The sequence below is a fragment of the Eriocheir sinensis genome, chromosome 26 (genome assembly GCF_024679095.1).
Source record: "Eriocheir sinensis breed Jianghai 21 chromosome 26, ASM2467909v1, whole genome shotgun sequence".
NCBI lineage: Eukaryota > Metazoa > Arthropoda > Malacostraca > Decapoda > Varunidae > Eriocheir > Eriocheir sinensis.
Genome location: NC_066534.1, coordinates 16,884,838 through 16,908,434, shown reverse-complemented (window position 1 = coordinate 16,908,434; position 23,597 = coordinate 16,884,838). Strand labels below are relative to the sequence as shown.

Sequence of the window (23,597 nt, the reverse complement as noted above, 5' to 3'; positions counted from 1 at the left end):
TTCTTCTGTACCGCGAACCTAAAGAAACACACATTAGAACGCGATTGATCTCCTTTGCGGCCTTTGGAAGTAGATGATGTGGGAGGTGGAAGCGTCTGAGAAAATCTACCGAACTGTGCTCTGCGGCGCCCTCTGGCAAGCCCTGGTTTCGGCCCGGTTCTTGGGTCCCGGTCCAGGCTGCCCGCGGGTCTCCTATAATCAGAAAATGCTTAACATAGCTTTAAAGGGGGGAGGCGAAAGGGAAGGAAGAGAAGAGGGCGAGGAAGAGAGCTTGCGAGGGTGGGTGAAGGAGAGGAGGAGGAAAGGAAATGAAAGAGAGAGAGCTTGTACAGGAGAGGATAAAGGAAAGGAGGGGAAGGGAAGGGAAGAAAAGGGAAGGGAAGGGAAGGGAAAGGAAAGGAAAGGAAAGGGAAGGGAAGGGCAGGGAAGGGAGTGCATTTGAGAGATACAGAAAGAAAGAATGAAGGAAAGAAGGAAGAAAGAAAGGGAGGAGAAGGAGGAGGAAGAGAGGAAAGAAGGAGAGGATGATTGAGAGAGGGAAAGAGAGACGTAACAAAAAAAAAGAAAAGAGGGAAGATAAATTAAATGGATGTGAAGAGAAAAGAAAACAAAAGACAAGCAAGAAAATAATTAAAAGAAGGAAAATACAGAAAGAACGAACTGCAAAGACTGAGAGAACTTCCTAAGAAAACTTGCCGAGGAAGAGGAAGAGCAAAAGGAGGAGGAGGAGGAGGAGGAGGAGGAGGAGGAGGAGGACTTACACAACACTAACGACGAGCCCTTTTATCCCTGTCTTTCCTCCTCCTCCTCCTCCTCCTCCTCCTCCTCCTTCTCCTCCTAATACCTGGAAACACCTGCTGAGGATTGTTCCAGCTTCCCTCTTCCTCCTCCTCCTCCTCCTCCTCCTCCTCCTACCTACTATACTCCCTCTCATTTTTACCTTTCCCCTCACCCCTTACCTTACTTACCCTACAGCTCCTCCCTTCGACCCCACCCACTTCCACCACCCACCCAAAACTTTACCTATCCACCCCTTTCCTTCCCTCCTCTCCCCCTGTGCACGAAAATGTTTACAAATACCCGCAAATACCCACTCTACTCTATTCAGGAGCAGTAAGTAGCGGGCTTTTTTTTTTTTCATTATTGTTTTTCTTTACGCCCTTGAACTGTTTCTGTTGTAAAAAAAAAAAAAAAACGGTCTCACACACACACACACACACACACACACACACACACACACACGAGCTCGGTCTAGGATTTCATAAGACCAAGGATGCAGGAGACGCTTCAGAGGAGGATGCTTACGTAGGAGGCTCTGCAGATCCTTTGAGGGGGAGAGGGGGACTGTAATGGTGCATGGCGGTAGGGGGTGGGGGGGGTTGTCGTCCACTTCCGAGGGTCAAGGTGGACGTAGTATCGGCGGGCAGGTAAGGAAGGGATTCAAGGCTCATTTTTAGAGTGGAGTTGAGTAGAGTGTGTGGTGGAGGTGGTGGTGGTGGTGGAAGTATGAAAATGTGGAAGGGAAGAAGAAGCGGGAAAAGAAAGAAAGAAGGAAAGAAAAGATATACAAGGAGATGAAGAGGAAAAGGAGGTTAGGAAGAGGAAGAAATTAAAGAGGAAACTTGAACGGAAGAAGAAGCGAGAGAAGAACGAAGGGAAAGAAAGAAGGAAAGAAAAGATAATACAAGGAGATGAAGAGGGAAAGGAGGTTAGGAAGAGGAAGAAGGGAAGAGGAGGAGCACGTTGAAGTGAAGCGGTAGAAAAGGAGATAGAGGAAGAGGAGGACAAAGGAGAGAAAATGATAAGTAAACAAGGAGAAGAAGAGGAGGAGGAGGAGGAGGAGGAAGAAGAGAAGGATGGTGAAGAGAACAAATGAAAAAGAAGAAGAACGAAGGGAAAAAAAGATAACGAGGAATGAAGAAGGAGGAGGAGGAGGAGGAGGAGGAGGAGGGTTGAAAGGGCAGAGGAATGAGAGAGAGATTGGGGAGGAAAAGGAAAAGGAGGGGGAGGGGGGGAACGGAGGCAAGAGGGTGGATTCCAGGCTTATTTGAAGGAGAGTTGAGTAGTCTAAAAGGAGGAGGAGGAGGAAGAGGAGGAAAAGGAAGATCAGAAGGAGGGGGAGAGTATGGAACGGATAAGAGAGATAAAGATGAGACACGATAAGAAGAATGAGGAAGAGGAAGAAGTGGAGGAGGTAGTTATAGGAAGAGAAGAAGAAGAAAAAAGAACAAAAACAAGAAAAAGAAGACAAGAAGAATAAAAAGAAGAGAGAGAGAGAGAGAGAGAGAGAGAGAGAGAGAGAGAGAGAGAGAGAGAGAGAGAGAGAGAGAGAGAGAGAGAGAGAGAGAAGTGTATTACTCTCACAAAACATCAAAAACTAAAATAATATCAAATTGACACGTTAACTCCTTCTCCTCCCTCCTCCTCCTCCTCCTCCTCCTCCTCCTCCTCCTCCTCCTCCTCCTCCTCCTCCTCTCCTCCTCCGGCATCATCAGTGAATCATAACGAATAGATGTCACTCTAAATCGCTTCCGACAACGCTCTTTACATACCCTGAGAGCCTTCCCGGGAGAGAGAGAGAGAGAGAGAGAGAGAGAGAGAGAGCATTACCTTCCTTCTTGTCTGACTGAGTGACGCGTCGCTCGGAAACTCGACTCCCAAGATTTCTTCCTGAAAATGCTTGTGTGTGTGTGTGTGTGTGTGTGTGTGTGTGTGTGTGTGTGTGTGTGTGTGTGTGTGTAAATGGATGGAGTATCAGCACACACGACCACCCCCCCTCTCTCTCTCTCTCTCTCTCTCTCTCTATCTATCTATCTATCTATCACTCTCTCCGCATTTCACATTCACTGGAGGAGACGAGCCTTGATGGGATAGCGAAAATGAAGAGGAGAGGAAGGAGGAGGAGGAGGAGGAAGAAGGCGTCGACTAAAAAACATGTAAACTTAAAAGAACGAGTAACCTAAAACCTATGAACGTTATCCCAAGACTTTGCTCGATTTTTCCCATCACTTATTAAAAACTCAAAATAATGTGTGAATATCTCCCTCGCTCTCTTACCTCTCCTTTCCCTCCGACACAGTTCCGGCAAGGAGAAAGGAAGAAGAATAAAAAGTTAAGGAAGGGGAATACTTAATCATTAGTATAAGTCATGTATGGTAGTTTACAGGTGATGAAAGAAGGTAAGTTGTCTAAAAACGTCGAAATCACAGACTCTCGCTTTTTCATAATCCATTCCTTTGAGATCAGTTCAAGCAAGATATTAATCACTCAGACCCCAATCAGTACGACATTTCTGTGAACGGATTGTACGGGATACTGACCTTATCTAACACTGACATCACCCGCTGTTGCCATGGTAGTAGTAGTAGTAGTAGTAGCAGTAGTAGCAGGAAAGTAACAGCAGCATCAACAATATATATTAGCAGTAGTTACAGCAGCAAAATAAGCAACATTAGTATAAGGAGGGCAAGCAAGGACACACACACAGACACACACACACACACACACACACACACACACACACAACACCACCCCACTCACAGCATACACCTCCCCTCCCCTCCTCCCTCTCCTCTCCTCCTATCCCCCCCACCCCCCCACCCCCACCCACTCCCCACTCACGCACAAGGAGCCGCCGCGGTGCCTTCCTGCCCTGCCTCGCGGCGTCTGCAGTGTCGCGACGCAGCTAACAAATAACACGATAAATTCCGCTAAAATAAGTGTTAGTGCGGGTTGCTCCCTCGTCACTTGCGGGGAGGGAAGAGGCTCGGGCGGGACTAGGGGGAGAGAGAGTCGGGCCGGGGTGAGGCTGTCCGGGGTCGGTCGGGCGCGCGGGTCCCGGCAAACCAACAACCTGGAAATATGCAAAAATACAAGCACAACGAGCGAGCAAACGACGCACATTTGGCGGGGAAATACGGCGGGGCGCAGGACAACCCCGGCATTACGGAGGGGAGCCAGGATGGACGGGCGGCCGGCGACGTTAACGCAGAGACAACGCGGCCGACGGAAGAAGACAAAATATTATTATAACGAACTTGGAAAAGAGGGATGAGGAGTGTGAAGGAAGGAAGAAGAGAAGATGACGAAGGGGAGTCAAGATGTACGGTGAAGCGGAGGAGTCAACCGGAATACGACATTGGCGATAAAAGAAGACAAAATATTATAACTCACAAGAACAAGAAGGAAATATGGACGCCGAGGGTAAGAAAGAAGGAAGAGAAGAAGATTACGCTGGGAAAACAAGACTTGTGGCAAAGCTTCGACGTTTAATGGAAAACAACTCAGGCGATAAAAGAAGACAAAATATGATAACGAACTGGGAAAAGATATATATTAAAAGTGAAAGACGGAAGCAAAGATAACATTAGACAGAGACGATTCATGGCGAGGCTGAAACGTAAACTAGAAGACAACGGAGGCGATAAAAGAAGACAAAATAGTATAACGAACTCGAAAAAGATGGATGTGGAGAGTGAAAGAATAGAGAGAAGAATATTAAGCAGGGGGAAACGCGCGACTTATGAAGCGCGGAGACGTTAAACCGGAGACGTTGATGATAAAAGGCAAGATATTATTACAACCAACAAGGCAGAGAAGGAGTTATGGAAGTCGAGGGTAAGGGAAGGGAGAGAAGAAGATTACATAGAACAAGGGCGACTTACAACGAAGTGTGAGAGAGGAAACGAAACAGATGAGACAGCTGGCTAAGATTGGAAGTATTAAAGGAACACGAGAGCTGGATAAGGAAGTATTTTAAAGGGAGACAAAACAAGGATGCATAGAAGAAGGAAGGAACAAAAGCGGAAAGATACAAGATAGATAAAAGTAAAGAAAGGAGCAATAAAGAAAACGGGAGGAGAGCAAGGAAGCATTTAAGGGAGGACAAAAAAGGAAGATGTATTTAAGGAACAAGAAGAAAGAAAGAAGGAAGAAAAGCAACAGTCGAAGAGATACAGCGCAGGGCAACACACACACACACACACACAGACACACACACACACACACACACGGGCGGGAGGAGGAAAATATTCACGTTGTCATTCGGCGGAGAGAAACAACTTTGGGGGAAACGAGTTTGGGCGAAACGCGACGTGAAACACAACGCCACGTCAACTTGGGGAAACATTCGGGAAGATGTTTCTTCTCTGGGCTGAGAAAGAAAGAAAAATAAGATAACATGAACGCTACCAGTCACGAACTTAACATCATTCTCACGGTATTCAACAAAACGCACCGAACTTAACTTGTATCGAAGAGTCATGAACATAAGGACAGAAATAATAAATGAGGAGAAAAAGTTAAAGGCTAGAAGAGAAAGTAAAAGATAAGAATTGATATGCGGTGAGAACGTGAGGATTATAACAGAAATAAAGAGAGAACGTGAAAGAATAAAAGAGAAATAGGAACAGAACTTGAAAGATTAGAACAAGAAATAATAACAGACCGTAAAAGATTAAAGCAGAAAAGAATATAGAAATAACATGAACGATTAGCACACAGGAATAAGATCAGAACGTGAATGATTAGAACAGAAACAAAGACAGAACGTGAGAGATTAGAAAAGAAAGTAGAGATCAGAACAGAAAATAAAGACAGAACGTAAAAAATGAAACAGTCGAAGAGAACCTAACAAAAACAACGAGAGAATGTAAAAGCCAACAAGAACTGAACGTGAATAAGAACAGAGAGAAGAACAGAACGTGAAAGATCAAAACAAAAACACGTATAGAAGAGCACGTGAAATCCTAACAAAAACAACGGGAGAATGTAAAAGCCAAGAACAGAACGTGAATAAGAACAGAAAGAAGAACAAAACCCGAAAGATCAAAACAAAAACACGTACAGAACATGAACATCCTAGAACAGAACCTGACCTCAAAACCAAAACATATAACAAAACGTGAAATACCAGAACAAAAGACGGAACATTATCACAAAAACAAACAAGAACAAAACATGAAAGATTAGAAAAAGGAGAACAAACGCGAATGATCAGGTGTCAGATGTCGGTAGTCGGGCGTCGGAGGGTCGGGGGTCGGGAGCGTCGCGTCGGGTGGTCGGGCGGGTGGTCGGGTGGGTGGGTGCGAAATACTGCAGATGAGAGGCGCGGGAGCAGGGCGAGGCAGCTTTATGGGGATTGTAGAGCCGCTGTAGGGAATCGAGTAGCTTTTTATGGGGTCGTGCCGGCGCGTGAGGCATTGAGTGGCGCTGTGGTGGTGGTGGTGGTGGAAGGGAGAAGATTGGAGGGGGGAATATGGGTTTTGTGTTGTGTGTGGGAGCGTTTGTTTGTGTTTGTGTGTTGTGTCTATGTTTGGATAGGTGTGTGTGTGTGTGTGTGTGTGTGTGTGTGTGTGTGTGTTCTAGCGTTGTGTTGCTCGGTTGATATTGCTAAATCTTGTTCCTCTCATTTTCTAACATGAACACACACACACACACACACACTTTTATACCCTCCTATTCGGTGACGTAGCGCTGCAGACTTAAAGATAATAACGTTATATATTTATGACGTAAATACCTTCTTTCACTATCTATCCATCTATCTATCTACATGGGGAGACGGTGGCTGAGTGGTTAGCGTGAGGGTGCGAGTTCGAGTCCCGCCGGCACAAGCCAGAATTTTCAGTCACCGCCGAGTGGCCTAAGACTACCCACATGCTGTCCTGAAGACCACTATCAACCCGGACTCTTGATTCTCACTCCAAAGAGGATGAAAGATGAGCTCCGGGAGACAGCATGAGCCAAGCAAGATGGCGCCACTATAAATACTTGCCTGCGCCATAACGGGCTGGGGCCGACCATCAGGCCCACCAAGAAAGCCTACCGGCGCCATAGGCATAAACGTAAAAAAAAAAAAAAAAAAAAATCTATCTATATCTATCCATTTATTTATCTCTACCCACGGTGTAATTATTTCTGCTTCAAAGACCATCGTATTCATTAAATTTCGCTCACCCCGGCGGCCTTACACACGCTCCTCGACGTCCTAGGTAGCGTGTTTATGTTGCCATGCCTCTGTGAAGGATATAAATAGCAAACACACACACACGAGGGGATGTTCCGGCAGAGTGGAGAGCTCGCTCGTGTGTGGAGGCGTAAGCATGGATGAGCCGGCCAGATCGAGCTCGCTTAGCAGTGCACGCTGGATGGGTGATTAGAGGGAAATTGTTGTTCATTCTCTCCCTGAAAAATATACGCTGCTATTCTTCCCCCCTCCCAGAAATATTACTCTCCCTCCCCCCAAAATGTCGACTATCCCTTCCAAAAGTGTTACATCTCACCTTCCTCTCCTGACCCATTTCCCCAACTCTCCCATTCCCCCACCTCACCATATCTACCTGTCACGATCCCCTTTCCCTCTCACCTGTTCTCCCCACCCTCTTCAGAGCCACAGGTGATTTTTATTTTTCTATTTATTTATTTATTTATTATTATTTGTGTGTGTGTGTGTGTGTGTGTGTGTGTGTGTGTGTGTGTGTGTGTGTGTGTGTCCGATTTACCTGCCCAAGTGAGGGAGTCATCTTCTACCTGGCCACCTTTCCAGCTTATAGACTCATCCTGTTTTTTTTTTTTAACTTGTTCTTTATTTTCTGTCCATATTTTTTTTCTTTCTGTCTATTTGTCTATATGTATGTCTATGTATTTTGTTATGTTTGTCTTTCTCTCTTTCTCTCATAATCTATCTACCTATCTATCTATATATCTATCTATCTACCTATCTATCCTTTTCGTGGCATCTTTTCTTCCTTTTCCTCTTCTTCATTATTTTATTTTTGTTAGTTTTTTTGTTTTCCTTTCTCCTCCTCCTCCTCCTCCTCCTCCTCCTCCTCCTCCTCCTCCTCCTCCTCCTCCCTTAAGTAACACACGATCGCTGTTGCTACTTGGAAACGGTTCAAAGTACTGTCAAATTTTCCTCGAATGTGTTTGTAAGTATATCAGTTACATCTCTCTCTCTCTCTCTCTCTCTCTCTCTCTCTCTGCGGTAGACACATTGGTGGGTCCGCGGTCAATTGGAGGTGTCGAGATGACCTTTTGATGTTGATTGGACGGGTGGCTCTCAGGTGTGTCCCAGGGCAGGTGTACGGATGGTCTTGTCTTCCTTTTTTTTTCTTTTTGCTCTTAGTATTTTTTTGTTGTTATACCTTTTCTCCTCCTCCTCCTCCTCCTCCTCCTCCTCCTCCTCCTCCTACTACTACCTGGCTCTTTTTCCTTCCACCTGGCAAAGTCTGTCCAGGAATATTCGCAACGCGTGGGAAAAAAATACATGAGAGTGATTAAGGACAGGTCGATCAGGAGGAGGAGGAGGAGGAGGATGGGGGGGAGAAAAAAAAAGAGGAAGAAGACGCTCCAGAGATAGAAGTGAATGGCAGTATTGCTCTCTCTCTCTCTCTCTCTCTCTCTCTCTCTCTCTCTCATCCACCTTCCTTCCTTCTTTCCTTCCTTCATTGCATTCTTCTTTCCTCTTTTTCCTTCCTTCCTTCCTTCCTTCAACCTTATTTCCTTCTATTAATGTTCTCTTTCCTTCACCTTCGTTCCTTTCCTCTTACCTTCCTTCCTTCCTTTCTTTCTTTCTTTCTTCCTCCCTCCTCCCTCCCTCCCTCCTCCCTTCCTTCCTTCCTTCCTTTCTCCCGCGCTTCTAACTTGCATCATCTCCATCAGCCTCTCTCTCCCCTGACTCGTCTCTCTTGGTTGATCTTCTTCCTCCTTTCATCTCCTTCCTCGCTCTCTCCTTCCTCCTCTTCCAGCATCCTGCACTCCCTCCTCCCTTTTATCTCCCTTGCCTTCCTTGCTTCTTGTTCTCAGCCTCCTCCTCCTCCTCCACCTCTCTTCTCCCTTCTATCTTCTCCTTCTCCTTCCTTTTTAAACCTGTCTTCCTCTCTGTCTCGTCTTTCCTTCTTCTTTCATTTTTTTGTCCATGTCATCTCCATCTGTCTGTCTCTCTCTCTTCTTCCCTTATTCTTCTTCTCCTTGCTTTCATCTTTCTTTCATCTCCCATTTCCCTCTCCTCATCCTGTTTACCTCTTATATTCCTCCCCTCTTCTCTCACCTTCTCCATCTCTATTTCTCTCTCCTCCTTCCTCTCTTCATTACCTCCTCTTCTTAGCTCTGCCTCTTTATCTCCTCCCCTATTCTTCCCCTCATTCTCTTTCTCACCTCTCCCCTCCTTACCTCCATATCCTAACCTTCTTCCCTTCTGCGTGTTTCAAGATAGAGATAGATGGATAGATAAATAGATAGAGACAGACAGAAAGACAGACAGAGACAGACAGAAAGAAAAGCCCTGCGCGTGTGTCTGTATGAGTGTTCGTATGTTCGTGTGTGTGTAGGTGGAGGAGGTGGGGAGGGGGAGAGGGAGAGAGAGACAGCCGAATATGAGTCGTGAAAAGGTTCTTCGATGCGTTAGCGAAGCGTAATTACTTTTAGAATAGAAAGCTAATTTGTGGACCGCGCCTGCATGTGACTCAGGTTTTCTTTGATGAGATAATTACTTGACCTTTTTTTTCCCGTCCCTGTCCCGTCCCTGTCCAATCCCTGTCCCGTCTGTTGATAATATTATAACCCGACTTTTTCATTTTCAAGCTTTTTTGGGGTGTTTCTTTTTTATTTTGTCTTTTTTATGTCCTGATCGAAGTCTCTGTGTGTGTGAGGGGCGATTGCGGGATAGGGGGGATTAAGAGAGAGAGAGAGAGAGAGAGAGAGAGAGAGAGAGAGAGAGAGAGAGAGAGAGAGAGAGAGAGAGAGAGAGAGAGAGAGAGAGAGATGAAGGAAAATAAAGGAAAAGGAAAAAGATATAGGGTGATGAGGGAAAAGTAAGGGGAGTATAGGGCGTAGAAGAGGTTTTGGGAAGGGAAAAAAAGGGTGTCGAACAGGTTTTGGAAGAAAGGGAAAAAAAGGGTGACGAACAGGTCTTGGAAGGAATGGAAAGGGTAGAGTGGAAGTAGAATCATTGTGAGGTGACTGTAAAGGGAAAAGGAGAGGAAAAAGGGTCTTGAAAGTGAAGTGAAGGAAAGGAAAGGAAGCAGCAGAGAGAGGAAGGGAAGTGGGGGAGGGGGAGAGGACAGGGGGGGGCCAACAACCCCAAAAACTAATTGTCCTTCCATGATTGGCGGACTGTATCTTCAAAAAGGCCTTATTAATCCCTCTTTGTGTTGGGTAATGACGGAAAAATTCTGACGAAGTATTTTTTATTTTATTTCTTGAGGGGGAGTAGAGGGGGGAGGGAAGAGGGAGAGGGAGTAGTGGGGGAGGGGAGATGGGGAGTTAAGGGGAGAGGAGGGGAAGTAGAGGGGAAAAAGGGGGGAGTAGAAGAGGAAAAGAAGACGGAATGAGAAAATGATAATGGGATGTCTTGTGTGTGTGTGTGTGTGTGTGTGTGTGTGTGTGTGTGTGTGTGTGTGTGTGTGTGTGTGTGTGTGTGTGTGTGTGTGTAATCTTCAGAGAACCATAAAAAAGAACACTTAATCTCAATTCTCCAGATTCTTACCGCGAGAGAGAGAGAGAGAGAGAGAGAGAGAGGAAAAAAAAAGAGCTCGGAGCCTAAAGAGAGAGAGAAAGCGGTCTGTCTCGATCCTTGGCATGAAATTAAATCAAACTACGCATTCGGGTTAACCGCGGAGAGAGAGAGAGAGAGAGAGAGAGAGAGAGAGAGAGAGAGAGAGAGAGAGAGAGAGAGAGAGAGAGAGACTAAGACAGAGAAAAGACAAAGAAACAAACAAAACCTTCATAAATGCTCACGCGAATGGCTCTCTGTAATTCGCTGCGCCATGTATCGGGCATCGGTCATCTCTTCATAAACTTAAGTCCTCGTAGATGGACGTTCTCGAGGCTGAGGAGGAGGTTGTGGAAGTCAGTTTTTTTTTTTTCAGCAAAGGAGACAGCACAAGGGCACAAAAAAAGGAAACAACACTTAAAAAAAAAAAAAAGCCCGCTACTCGCTGCTCCTGTAAAGAATCCGAAGAGGTGGCCGAAAGAGCAGTCAATTACGTGAGATTGGAGGTTGTGGAGGTCAAGTTGGAGGTTGTGGGCGCTGAGGAGGAGGTTATGAAGGTCGAGGAGAAAGTTCTGAAGGTCGGGAAGTTTATATAGGTCAAGGGGGAGGTTGTGGAGGTCAGGTTGGAGGTTGTGGAAGTCAAGTTGGAGGTTGTGAGCGCTGAGGAGGAGGTTATGAATGTCGAGGGGAAAGTTCTGAAGGTCGGGAAGTTTATATAGGTCGAGGGGGAGGTTGTGGAGGTCAGGTTGGAGGTTGTGGAAGTCAAGTTAGAGGGTGTGAGCGCTGAGGAGGAGGTTATGAAGGTCGAGGAGAAAGTTCTGAAGGGCGAGAACTATATATAGGTCGAGGGGGAGGTTGTGGAGGTCAGGTTGGAGGTTGTGGAGGTCAAGTTGGAGGTTGTGGGCGCTGAGGAGGAGGTTATGAAGGTCGAGGAGAAAGTTCTGAAGGGCTAGAACTATATATAGGTCGAGGGGGAGGTTGTGGAGGTCAGGTTGGAGGTTGTGGAAGTCAAGTTGGAGGTTGTGGGCGCTAAGGAGGAGGTTATGAAGGTCGAGGAGAAAGTTCTGAAGGGCGAGAACTATATATAGATCAAGGGGGAGGTTGTGGAGGTCAGGTTGGAGGTTGTGGAGGTCAAGTTGGACATTGGGAGCGCTGAGGAGGTTATGAATGTCTAAGAGAAAGTTCTGAAGGTCAAGTTTATATAGGTTGAGTAGGAGGTTGTGAAAATGTGACATGGCTTCTGCATCGTGAATAGGAAAAAAAAACCACTCTTTAGAACCCAATTAATCTCCTTTATTGTGACCTTTTGAAACATATGTCTGTGAATACGAACCTCTACTCTTAAGAACGTAACTCCGGGATGACATACGCGATACCATGTCAGTCCCTCGCCGGAATCATGCAGAAGGTCCCAACGGCGGCCATTTCTTCGTAGCTCTCTCTCTGCATGGCCAGCGAGGCGTGACTGTGAGTATATCGGTCCTGTGTTTCTGAGGCAAAGCACCGAAACCTTGCCACCCCTTACGTGCTGGGCCGGAGCGAGCGCAATGTTCCAGGCTCTTGTTTTGTGCCGCCCGCCAGCCAGTCAAGTTCTCTGATTCTCCACTTTGTCTTACTTCTTTTTTTATTTTGTGGGTTTGTTTTTTGCTACTCGCCATTAATGATTCTCTCTCTCTCTCTCTCTCTCTCTCTCTCTCTCTCTCTCTCTCTCTCTCTCTCTCTCTCTCTCTCTCTCTCTGTCCGTTTATTTTTTATTTTTTATGCGTTTTGTTATTGGTTTATCTTGTTTTTTTTTTGTTTTTTTTTATACTATACCGACCCTACCACCACCACCACCACTACCACCACTACCACCACCACCACACCACACCACAAAGCATTCATTTCCTTCTTTGACAACTCACAACCACCCTACCACCACCACCACAACCACCGCTACCACCAGAGCCACCACACCACAAACCATTCATTCCACCTATAAGACCACTCACAACCTTAACACCTAACTCAACCTCCCCCTCCTTCTCTTCCTCTCTCAGGCTCTGTAACGAAGACTAGCAACTTGGCGAACTTCTACGGCGGCGAGAACCTGTGGCCGGAGTCTGGCTGGAAACCTGGCGACGGGGAGAAGAGCGACAGCAAGCAAGCGAACGGCGGCAGCAGCGACGGTAGCGGGGGAGGCGGCGGCAGCGGGGGCGGCGCCGGCGATAGCGTGGAGCGGAACAGGGAGCTCCTCGCCTCGCTGGCCCCTGAGTACGCCGAGATCGACTCCCTAGGAACGTTCACGGCAGGGAAGAAAGGCGAGGTAGATGTTGCCGCCGAGGCCTATGCGTCCGCCTCCGTCCTGGCCGCGTGCAACAACCGCAAGAACAAGGTAAGATGATGGTTTGGTTTAGTTATGTGGTGGATGGATGATGCTGGATGATTAGGAGTGTAAGGTAGAGAGATGGTTTGGTTTGTTTATGTGGAGGTGGAGTTGATGAAGGGTATTGAAGAATGAAGTTGAGAGTGAAAGAGAGAGTTAGGCTAAGAATAAGATAGAGAGGGGGACCAGGTAAGAGGATGTCTTTCTTAGATGGAGGTAAATATAATGATGGGTGATTGAGAGGAGAGGTAGAGGATGAAAGAGGGACTTTTAAACACAGAATGAGGTGGAGATGATAGATGCTGGGTGATGAAAGTAGAGGTGGAGGGTGAATGAGAGGGTTTTAGGCTAAGAATAAGATAGAGAGGATAAATGATAAGCAGAAACAGTGCGAAGGAAAAAAAGAACAAGAGAAGGAAGGAAGGAAGAAAAGTAAAGAGGCTTACGAGTTTAACCAGACACACAAAAAAAAAGAACATGTAGGAAAGAAGAACAATCTGATTTGGGTATTTTTAAACCACCAAGGAAAGAAGTGAAGAGAGAAGTATGAAGGAGAATGAAGAAAAAGAAGAAAAAAAGAGGGGGAGGGGGAAGGAGAGAAAACAAGTACAAGTAGAGAACATGTACGAGTCGGGTCACAGAGAACGAACGAGTATGAAGGGAAGACACATGGCTCGGGTTTATATTCTCTCTCTCTCTCTCTCTCTCTCTCTCTCTCTCTCTCCATCCTTACCCAGAGAGAGACACGATTTATCTCCATCACATCACGTTTCAGCCTCCTCCTCCTCCTCCTCCTCCTCCTCCTCCTCCTCCTCCTCGGCCGCCTCCTCCTTCTCTCCTCAGTACTCTTCCCTCTTTCTCGCCCTCTCCTCCCTCCTACGATTTCCCTACATTCCCTTGCTATGATACTCTCCTCCTCCTCCTCCTCCTCCTCCTCCTCCTCCTCCTCCTCTTTCTCCTCTCTTCTTCAACTTCATTCCTATTCCCTCATTCCGTCCTCATACCTTAAAGGCCTTCCCTCATTCCCTCTCTCCTTCACTCCTTCAGTCCTTCTTTCTGCTCTCTTTCCCTCACTCCTTCATTCCTTCACTATGTCTTCCTTTCTTACTTCTTCTCTATCTCTTTTCCCTCACTGTTTTTTCTGCTTTTTTTTTAATCTTTTTTCTTTCAACTCTATCTCTCAGGCACTTCTTATTTTCTTCCTCTCCTCCCTTATTCTGCCTTCCTGCTTATTCCTTATCTTTTCTCTCTTTCCTTATCATCATCTTCTCTCCTTCTTTATCTTCTCTCTCTCCTCCCTCATTCTCCCTCTTCCTCTTCTTCAGCTTCTCTTTCTTCTCCTTCATTCTCCCTATCTCTCTTCTTCATTATTTCTCTCCTCCTTCTCTCTGTTTCTCTACTTTTTCATATTTTCTCTTACTGTCTCCCCTTCTTCATCTCTCCTTTATCTTCTCTTTCTCCTCCCTCATTCTCTCTTTGCCTCTTCATCTTCTCTATCTTCTCCCTCATTCTCCCTCTTCCTCTTCTTCATCTTCTCTTTCTTCTCTCTCATTCTCCCTCTGTCTCTTTTTCATTATTTCTCTCTCCTCCTTCTCTCTGTTTCTCTACTTCTTCATATTTCTCTCTCCTCCTCCTCCTCCTCCACTCTGATTCTTCATTCTCTCATTTTGTCTCTCTTCTTCTTCATTATCTCTCTCATTTCTTCCCTCACTCAGTCTTTCTGCTTTATCTTATCTCTCCGCTCTCACTCTCGTCTCTTTCACTTCATCATTCTTCCCTTGACTCTTTCTCTGCTTCTTCATTTTCTCTTTCTCCGCCATCGCTCTGTCTGTCTGCTTCTTCATCTTCTTGCTTTCATTTCCCCCCTCACTCTGTCTCATCTTCATTTTCTGTCTCTCATCCCTTCTATCTTCTATATTCCATCTTCTTCATCTATCTCTTATCCCTTACTCTGTCTCTCTGATTCATCATATTCTGTCTCTCCTTTCTCATAATCTGCTTCTTCAGCTTATCTTTCTCTTCTCTCACCCTATCTTTCTCTTCCTTCACCCTAACTCTCTGCTTCTTTCTCATCTTCTTCCTCTCTTCCTCACGCCCTTACTCTGTTTCTCTGTTTCCTCTTCGTCATCTCTCGGTCTCCCCTTCTTCAGGTGTGCGAGAAGTTCCTGTCTCTGCCGCAGTGTGTTCCCCTCCTCAAAGGCTCCCACGCATCGCACCTCCTCCAGCAACAGCAGCAGCAGCAACAGCAACAGCAACAGCAGCAGAAGTCGGACGAATACAACGCCAAGCTCTCCAAGGATATGCTTAACAATACTGACAACGAAGGTATGTCTCTGTTCTCCCTCCTCCTCCTCCTCCTCTTCCTTCCTTCTCGTCGTCGTTCTCCTCCTTATCCAATTCCTTCTTCTTCGGTTTGTTTTGTTCTTTTCTCGTGTGTGTGTGTGTGTGTGTGTGTGTGTGTGTGTGTGTGTGTCCTTGCTTGCATTATCTATCAGTCTCGGCATGTCTGTCTATCTGCTTGCCTGTCTCCTGTCTCCCTCTGTCTCTCTCTGAATGCCTAATAACTCACGATCTCTGTCTCCTACCTATTGTGTGTGTGCATGTGTGTGTTTGTGTGTGAGTGTATTCTAATTTGCAATGAGTGTGAGTGTTGTGTAAGTCTTCAAAGCTGTCCAGTGGTAGCAACGGTAGTGGTAGTGGTGGTGGTGGTGGTGGTGGTGGTGGTTGTAATAGACGAACTGACCGCAAGGAAGCAAGTCGGCCAGCCAGCAAACCAGCAAGCATGTCTGTCAGTCCATGCGTGTCCGATCCCCCTCTTGTCTTGGCCACGCACCGCATCCCCCGACAAGCCCCCGATGAATGATAAAACCAGAAGCGAGTCTCGACATGAACTGGGACGAGCCGCGTTGTTGTTGGTCTTCGGGAAAGTTTGTCCGCCTGAGTCTGGCCTGCGTGCGTGGAGACCGGGATGTGGATATAAGCGATCGGTGGAGGGGAAAGGGAGGCAAACAAGAGCACTGAGAGAGAGAGAGAGAGAGAGAGAGAGAGAGAGAGAGAGAGAGAAGGGAAAAGGAGAAATAGAGAGAGAAATGGAAGAAATAGGAGAAATAAGAGAAATAGCAGAACTAGAGGAAGAAATAGGAGAAATAGAGGAAGAAATAGGAGAAATAGAGGAAGAAATAGGAGAAATGGAGGAAGAAATAGGAGAAATAGAGGAAGAAATAGGAGGAAGAAATATGAGAAATGGAGGAAGAAATATGAGAAATGGAGGAAGAAATAGGAGAAATGGAGGAAGAAATAGGAGAAATGGAGGAAGAAATAGGATAAATGGAGGAAGAACTATGAGTAATGTAGGTAGAAATTTGATATATGGAGGAAGAAATATGAGAAATAGAGGAAGAAATAGGAGAAATGGAGGAAGAAATATGAGAAATGGAGGAAGAAATAGGAGAAATGGAGGAAGAAATAGGAGAAATGGAGGAAGAAATATGAGAAATGGAGGAAGAAATATGAGAAATGGAGGAAGAAATAGGAGAAATGGAGGAAGAAATATGAGAAATGGAGGAAGAAATAGGAGAAATGGAGGAAGAAATATGAGAAATGGAGGAAGAAATAGGAGAAATGGAGGAAGAAATAGGATAAAGGGAGGAAGAAATAGGAGAAATGGAGGAAGAAATATGAGAAATGGAGGAAGAAATAGGAGAAATGGAGGAAGAAATAGGAGAAATGGAGGAAGAAATAGAAGGAATGGGAAAGGCAAAGTGAAATGGAGGAAGAAATAGGAGAAATGGAAAGGGAGAGAGAGAGAGAGAGAGAGAGAGAGAGAGAGAGAGAGAGAGAGAGAGAGAGAGAGAGAGAGAGAGAGAGAGAGAGAGAGAGAGAGAGAGAGAGAGAGAGAGAGAGAGAGATTGGCAATTAGTATTAGCTTGGAGTGATGACGATTCTGTTTGATAATGATGATGGTGATGATAGTGGCCGTGGTTAGTTTGGTGGTGATGGTGATGAAGAGAATGAAGGTGTAGATGAGTATGATAATGGTTGATGTGTTGATAATGATGATGATGATTATAGTGATGAAGAAGGGATGTTAGAAGAAGATGAGGGTATGACAAGATGGAGAGCCCGTATTATAGAGTTACTTGAATCCAAAAGGGAAATGATGACGATGAAGACGCTTGTATGTTGCTCTTTTTTATAGTAATTAGAGTTATCGCAGCTTGAACTGGTGATGGTGATTGTGATGATAATAGTAATAAAGATAATGGGGAAAATAACGCTGATAATGATGATGACGATGATGGTGATGATGGTGAATAAGGAGCCGCCCTTTGTATAGTCACTGAAGGAGATGGGAAAAGGCTGTCTTTGTTTCCCCTCACAAAGACCTCCCAACACACACACACACACACACACACACACACACACACACACACACACACACACACACACTCCTTTTACTCTTCTTTGCCTTTCTCCGCCATAGAAGAAAGCTCTCACTCTCCTCCTCCTCCTCCTCCTCCTCCTCCTCCTCCTCCTCCTTCTCCTTTTCATCTCCTTCACTTCTCATTAACAGAAAAAGGCGCTTTCAGTCTTAATCTCCTTTTTCTTACGTTTATTTTCTTGAGATTGATTTTATTTTCCTTTCCTTTCTTCTCTCCTCTTTTTTATCTTCATCTTCCTCCTCCTCAATTTGGTTCTCTTATATCCTCATTTTCATTCTCCTCCTCCTCTTCCTCCTCTTCTTCCTTCGTCTCCTTTTCTTTTCGTTTATGTGACTCCTCTTTCTCCTCCTCCTCCTCCTCCTCCTCCTCCTCTTCTCTCCCATGGAAAAGGACATTTGCAACTTCCTCCTTTTAGTTTTCCCTTCTTTTCCTCTTTTCTTTTCCTCCCAGTTAATTTCTCTTACCATTCATGTGTTTCCCCTTTCATTTTCCTCCCCATAGCAACGCCAAGTCGCCTTCTTTAATCTCCTCTTTCCATCCTGGTTTCCCTTCTACACACGCGTCTTTTCAGCCTCCTTCGCGTCCCTCATCCGCCCACCTCTCGTCACCAACAGCACTCCCTATCCATTGCCAGTGATCCCATGTTAAATGAACGTTGCCAGATTCTCGTTCTCGGCTTTTAATTTTTTCCCGATTTCAGGCTATAAACCGTCTCACCCACAAAACTACCCCTTCCTCACCCTCCTCTTCCTCTTCCCCCTCACAGAGAAGTCGGTGACGGAGTCGAAGCGGCCGTTCTTCATTGAGACATCCTCGCCTACGCTGCTGGGATCGTCGAGCCTGTCCTTCCACAGCGTCGGGGTGCCGCGCCTCGCCTCCACGCCGCGCCACCCCGCCCTCAGCACCACCCTCAGCGGCCACCACCTCTCCCGCCACACCCAGACCAAAGGCGCGGCCTCCCCCTACAGCGTCAACCCCTTCACCTCCCAGCCACACCTGCTGCATAAGGTGAGAGAGAGAGAGAGAGAGGGGGGGGAGAGGGGAGAGGGAGGGTGAGAGAGGGGAGAGGGAGGGAGAAAGAGGGAGAGAGAGGGAGAAAGAGGGAGAGAGAGGGCAGAGAGAGAGAGGGCAGAGAGAGAGAGAGAGAGAGAGAGAGAGAGAGAGAGAGAGAGAGAGAGAGAGAGAGAGAGAGAGAGAGAGAGAGAGAAAGAGAGAGAGAGAACTGGAAGGGAAGCGTGTCAAATTTAACTGCGTTCAATAAAATATGTGTGTATCTATCTATCTTTCACTCCCTAACTTTGTCGGTCAATCCATTATTCTGTCTATCAATCAATCAATCAATACAACAGTAAATCAATCAATATCTGTATCTATCCATCTATCTATCTATCTATCTATATGTCTTCCTGTTTAAATATGTGTCTCCCAAACCCCCATGACCTTCCTTCCTCTCTGACCTCGCTGACCTTTCCCCCGTGACCTCCAGGGGGTGGCCTTGACCCTGCGTGACCTGGTGCCGCCGCCGCCGCCCAACCCGCCACCAGGGACGCACAGACACCGAGAGTTCTCCCGCACCAACACGCTGGAGGAGGTGAGAGAAGAGGAGGAGGAGGAGGAGGAGGAGGGTATGAGGTTAAAGATGAAAATGTTTGGAGGAAGAAGAAGAGGAGGAGGAGGGTATGAGGTTAAAGATAAAAAGGGGAAAATGTTTGAAGGAAGAAGAAGAGGAGGAGGAGGATGTAGGGAAGAGAAGGAAGAGGAATCAAAGAGGAGGGTATGAGGAAAAGGTAGAAAATGGGGAGAGGAAAAAAAAAGTAGAGGGAAAAATAGTAGATAAGGAGGAAAGGGCAGTGGTAGTGGTGCGGGGAAAAGGAGGAGCTGAGGAGAAAAGGAGGAATGGGAGGAAAGAGTGGGAAGGGGAATGAAGGAGAGAGAGAGAGAGAGAGAGAGAGAGAGAGAGAGAGAGAGAGAGAGAGAGAGAGAGAGAGAGAGAGAGAGAGAGAGAGAGAGAGAGAGAGGAATAGGAGGGAGGAACTGATGGAGAGAGTAGGAGGAACAAAAAGAGATGAAGAGGAGGAAGAGGAAGAGGAAATCGAGGGGGAAGAGATAAAATGAGAGAAAGAAAGAAAGAAAGAGAGAAACAACGATTCAAGGGGAGCAGTGCTTTTTCCCCTCTCTTCTTTCCTTTAGAGCACAAGAAATTTTAAGGGGACAAGATATTTTCCTCACCGCAAAGAGATAATCCTCGGACGGTAGAAAGAGTCGCCGGGGAGTTAATTGAAGGGGCTGAAAAATGAGAGGCAACCCAATGCAAGGAGAAAGACTGAAGGGAAAAAGGAGAGGCAAGGCGCGAGGACTGAAAGCTGAGTGAAGTGAATTAGAAGAAGAGGAAAAGAGCAGTTAGGAGAGGGAAGGGAAGGGGGAGGAGGGGACGATGGTGGGGAGGTGAGGGCGGTGGTGGTGGTGAGCTTGGTGGAGTGGATAAACGATATGAAGATAGAGAGAGAGAGAGAGAGAGAGAGAGAGAGAGAGAGAGAGAGAGAGAGAGAGAGAGAGAGAGAGAGAGAGAGAGATAATGCGATGAGGGAGTGGAAGTGGAGAGTGAAGCAAACAGTTGGTGGCGGTGTCGGGGCCCACGGAGACGAGGGGCATGATTGGATGGCTCGGGCGGCTGATTGGCGGGGTGGTTAAGGACGGGGGAAGAGGCCTCACCTGCTGAAGAAGGGGATGGAGGGAGAGGCTTCACCTGTTAAGGAAGGGGAGGGAGGGAGAGGCTTCACCTGTTAAGGAAGGGGAGGGAGGGAGAGGCCTCCCCTGCCAGGGAGGGGAGTGGACCGGTACTAACCTCAGCGTGTCTCCCCGCAGCTCCCCTACGCCTGCTACTCCTCCACGCGCGTGGCGTCGCCGCGGCCGTCGCGCACCGCCAGCCTGGAGGGCGGCGGCTCGCCATACGGCGGCTCCACCAACACTTACCAGAGCATCGACGGCCTCACGGACGCCCTGCACCGCGACGAGGAGACCCACTGCTGCTCCCACTCCTGCGGCCACGGCCAGTGCCACGCTCATCACGGCCACGGCCACTCCCACGGCCACTCCCACGCCCACAGCCGCTGCGGCACATGCGGCTCCCGCAACTCGTCGTCCTCGTCATGCCGGCGGAGCAGCCGCTCCAGCCGCTGTGGCTACGTGCGGGTAGCGCGGGCCTCGGGCGGCTCCCTCTACTCCCTATCGCGGCCCTGCTGCCACGACGCCGCGCGCATCTCGCCCTTCGACTCCGCGGCGGCGGTCATCCCCTCCCAGGCCTACCGCCCGAACTTCTATGGGTGGGCGTCGCCGCCGGGCTCTCCCGCCCTGGATGAGGCCCGCGTGGGGCCCCGCCGCCAAGTGTCGCTGGAGAGCGATGCGCTGCTGAGGGGTGAGCAGACGCAGGTGTACGCCGCCAGCGGCTCCATCCGCTCGGACGGCGAGTACTGGTGCAGCCGCGACGCCGCCAGCGTGTACGGAGGATCCACGCGCTCCGCCGGGGGCGAGACCGGCGGCGGGTCGAGAACAGGGCAGCCGGGCACCTCCCCGGACTCCAGCGCCGTCGAGGGAGTGGCCAGCGACGCCGTCTCCTGCGGCTCCTGTGAAGAAACCGACGCGTCTTTCTACGCTGCGGGTGACAAGCAGACGAAGCTATAAGGCCGGCGCGGCCCAGCCTCCCCGACGGAAGGGCGCCGAGACGCGTTGCGAGTACTGGCCGGCAAGGGACAGGAGTCTCCCCGCCAGGCTGCCCGGCGAGTGACTATGCAAAGAAAGGACGCAGAGTGAGGCGTGATGTGTGTGGCCGGTGCAGAGGCTGATGCGAGGCCGCGCGCCTCGCTTGACGGGTCGGCGGTACGTGCGCGGCTGTGTTGGGGACAAAGTGCTCAGTCGCGTGGCAGCAAGCAACGCAGGACTCTGTGACTGTATCATAGCAAGTAAATGTTTTCTGTGAGTCTTAATGATGCTCAAAAATAGAGGAACTGGAAGGCACTGCGTCGCGTGACGCGGCGGGGCAGCTGCCGCTCATGTCACGTACACGGACGGGACGTGCGTCTCATCTTCTTCTTGTGCGAGTTTAGACGTCCAGTGTCGATTGTGTTTGATTTACTTCTTGTATCCATGGTGGTGGAGGCGGACGGCCCCGCGCACGTGTATGTGTATGTATGTATGTATGTACATAGTGTTGGTGCCGCGCGGCGCGGCGACACCTGGCGGCGGGATCGTGATAACTATGATTTGAGGGTTAGCACAGGTATGTATGTGTGTGTGTGTGTGTGTGTGTGTGTGAGAGAGAGAGAGAGAGAGAGAGAGAGAGAGAGAGAGAGAGAGAGAGAGAGAGAGAGAGAGAGAGAGAGAGAGAGAGAGAGAGAGAGAGAGAGAGAGAGAGAGAGAGTAGCAACATTTAGTTTCTTTTTCTAAGAGGTACACAATTTTAGAAGAGTACGTAGAGAGGTTGTACACGAGAGTCATAAATTAAACGATGCACGAGAGGCTGTCGGGTTAAAACAAGACACGGCAGCCATCCATAGGTGATGATCTCTAGTCACGTGTTAGGGGCGTGAGTCAGGCCGCGTCCCTGACTGAGGCACCCAAAAGGAACGCCAGTGTCGGCCCTTACGGCACGCCCCTCCGGTTGTCTGTGTGGCCGCCAGTATTATTTTTATATGACTGTGTGTGAACTGTGGACGGGAACTTGTAAAAAAGGACCAGTGGGTAATGTTGTGTTGCTCCTTAAATGCTAACAAGACACTTCCCCCGTAAAGATGTCCCGCTGTAGGAGCCGGAAGGGAACGGAACGAAACCCAGCTGAAGGATACACAATATATTAATAAATGAGTCAGACAGAAGGGAATGAAACTCAGCTACAGGGTGTTATAGACAGAAATTACACGATAGGTTTATGAAGGGAAGTCGAGCGCAACGGAACGGACGGAACATAACGGAACCAAGCTACAGGGTGTCTAAGTAACAATACACGATAGCTAAATGAATGAGGAACGGAGCGGAACGGAAGAGTGAAGCGGGTATGAACGTAACCTACAGTGCACAGTAGCTATATGAATGTGAATATAACGGAACGGAACATAACGAAACCTTGCAACGGGGTGACTATTAAGGAACACTACACACTAACTCTATGAATGGGAAACGAAAACGGAGTGGAACGAATTATAGTGGAACCTTGCAACGGGGTGACTATTAAGGAACACTACACACTAACTATATGAACGGGAAACGAAACCGGAGTGGAACGGAACAGAGTGGAGCGAATCATAGTGGAACCTTGCAACTGGGTGACCTTCTCGGAACACACACACATACTATGTCTAGGCGTGTACATAGCCCGGCCGTGGCAACAAACACAGGGCAACGTCGGTGTTCGTCGGCAGCAATAATAATCTTCCCCGTGGCTCCTCCGTGTCCTGGGTGAGGCGTCTTGATGGTCCCGCCCTTCCCTTCCCCTTCCCCTTCCCGCGGCAGCGTCAGGCCCTTCCCTCCCTCCCTCCCTCTCTCCTTCCTTGAGTCATTCTTTCTCTCCCTCCATCAGCGGTGTTTAAGGTGTCTAAGCCTCACCTTTTTTTTTCTTTACCTGAGAATTGGCTTCGGTAGTTCTTGTTTGTCTTTGTTTGTATTTTGTTGTCTTCTTTTTGATCTTGGTTTTCATTTTGTCTGCGTTTTTTTTTTTTTTTTCCCGTGTGCTCGTAAGGTGAAATTCTTATTGTTGTTGTTGTCTCCCCTGCGGATAACAGACAGGCACGCAGCAGGTTTTTCTTTTTCTTTATACTACGTGAGAATTTTTCATTTTTTCCTCCCTAACCTTGATCCGGCCACTTTTAAATCTACTTTGAACAATCTGTGAATTTTTCCAGCTTTTGTCCTCCTCCTTTTTTTTTCCCTTTGGTTCCCAGGAAGTGCTTTTTTTTGTCTTTTGTGGATTCATGATTTCATACACCTATTCTGTAAACCAACCTGCGATTCTACTTTTTTTCACTTTTCTAGTCTATATCCTGTTTTTTTTTTTTTAATACGCTTTTCCAGTCTCTATCCTCTCACCTATTCTGTAAGCCAACCTGCGATCCTACTTCTCTTTTTTCACTTTTCTAGACTATATCCTTTTTTTTTAATACGCTTTTCCAGTCTCTATCCTCTCACCTATTCTGTAAGCCAACCTGCGATTCTACTTCTCTTTTTTTCACTTTTCTAGTCTATATCCTTTTTTTTTAATACGCTTTTCCAGTCTCTATCCTCTCACCTATTCTGTAAGCCAACCTGC

The 23,597-nt window shown here is 47.5% G+C and overlaps 1 protein-coding gene across 1 annotated transcript in view; it reads left to right on the top strand.

Moving 5' to 3' along the window:
• LOC127003840 (roundabout homolog 2-like) overlaps nucleotides 1–23,339 on the top strand; it is a gene marked incomplete at its 5' end in the record, with an annotated part of 245,879 nt that extends 222,540 nt beyond the window's left edge. The window contains 5 exons of the mRNA XM_050870915.1: nucleotides 12,532–12,866; nucleotides 15,008–15,182; nucleotides 18,066–18,307; nucleotides 18,786–18,890; nucleotides 20,165–23,339. Coding sequence (XP_050726872.1) covers nucleotides 12,532–12,866; nucleotides 15,008–15,182; nucleotides 18,066–18,307; nucleotides 18,786–18,890; nucleotides 20,165–20,980 — 1,673 coding nt within the window. The remainder of the gene's footprint in view (nucleotides 1–12,531; nucleotides 12,867–15,007; nucleotides 15,183–18,065; nucleotides 18,308–18,785; nucleotides 18,891–20,164) is intronic.
• Between the last annotated feature and the right edge of the window lie 258 nt (nucleotides 23,340–23,597).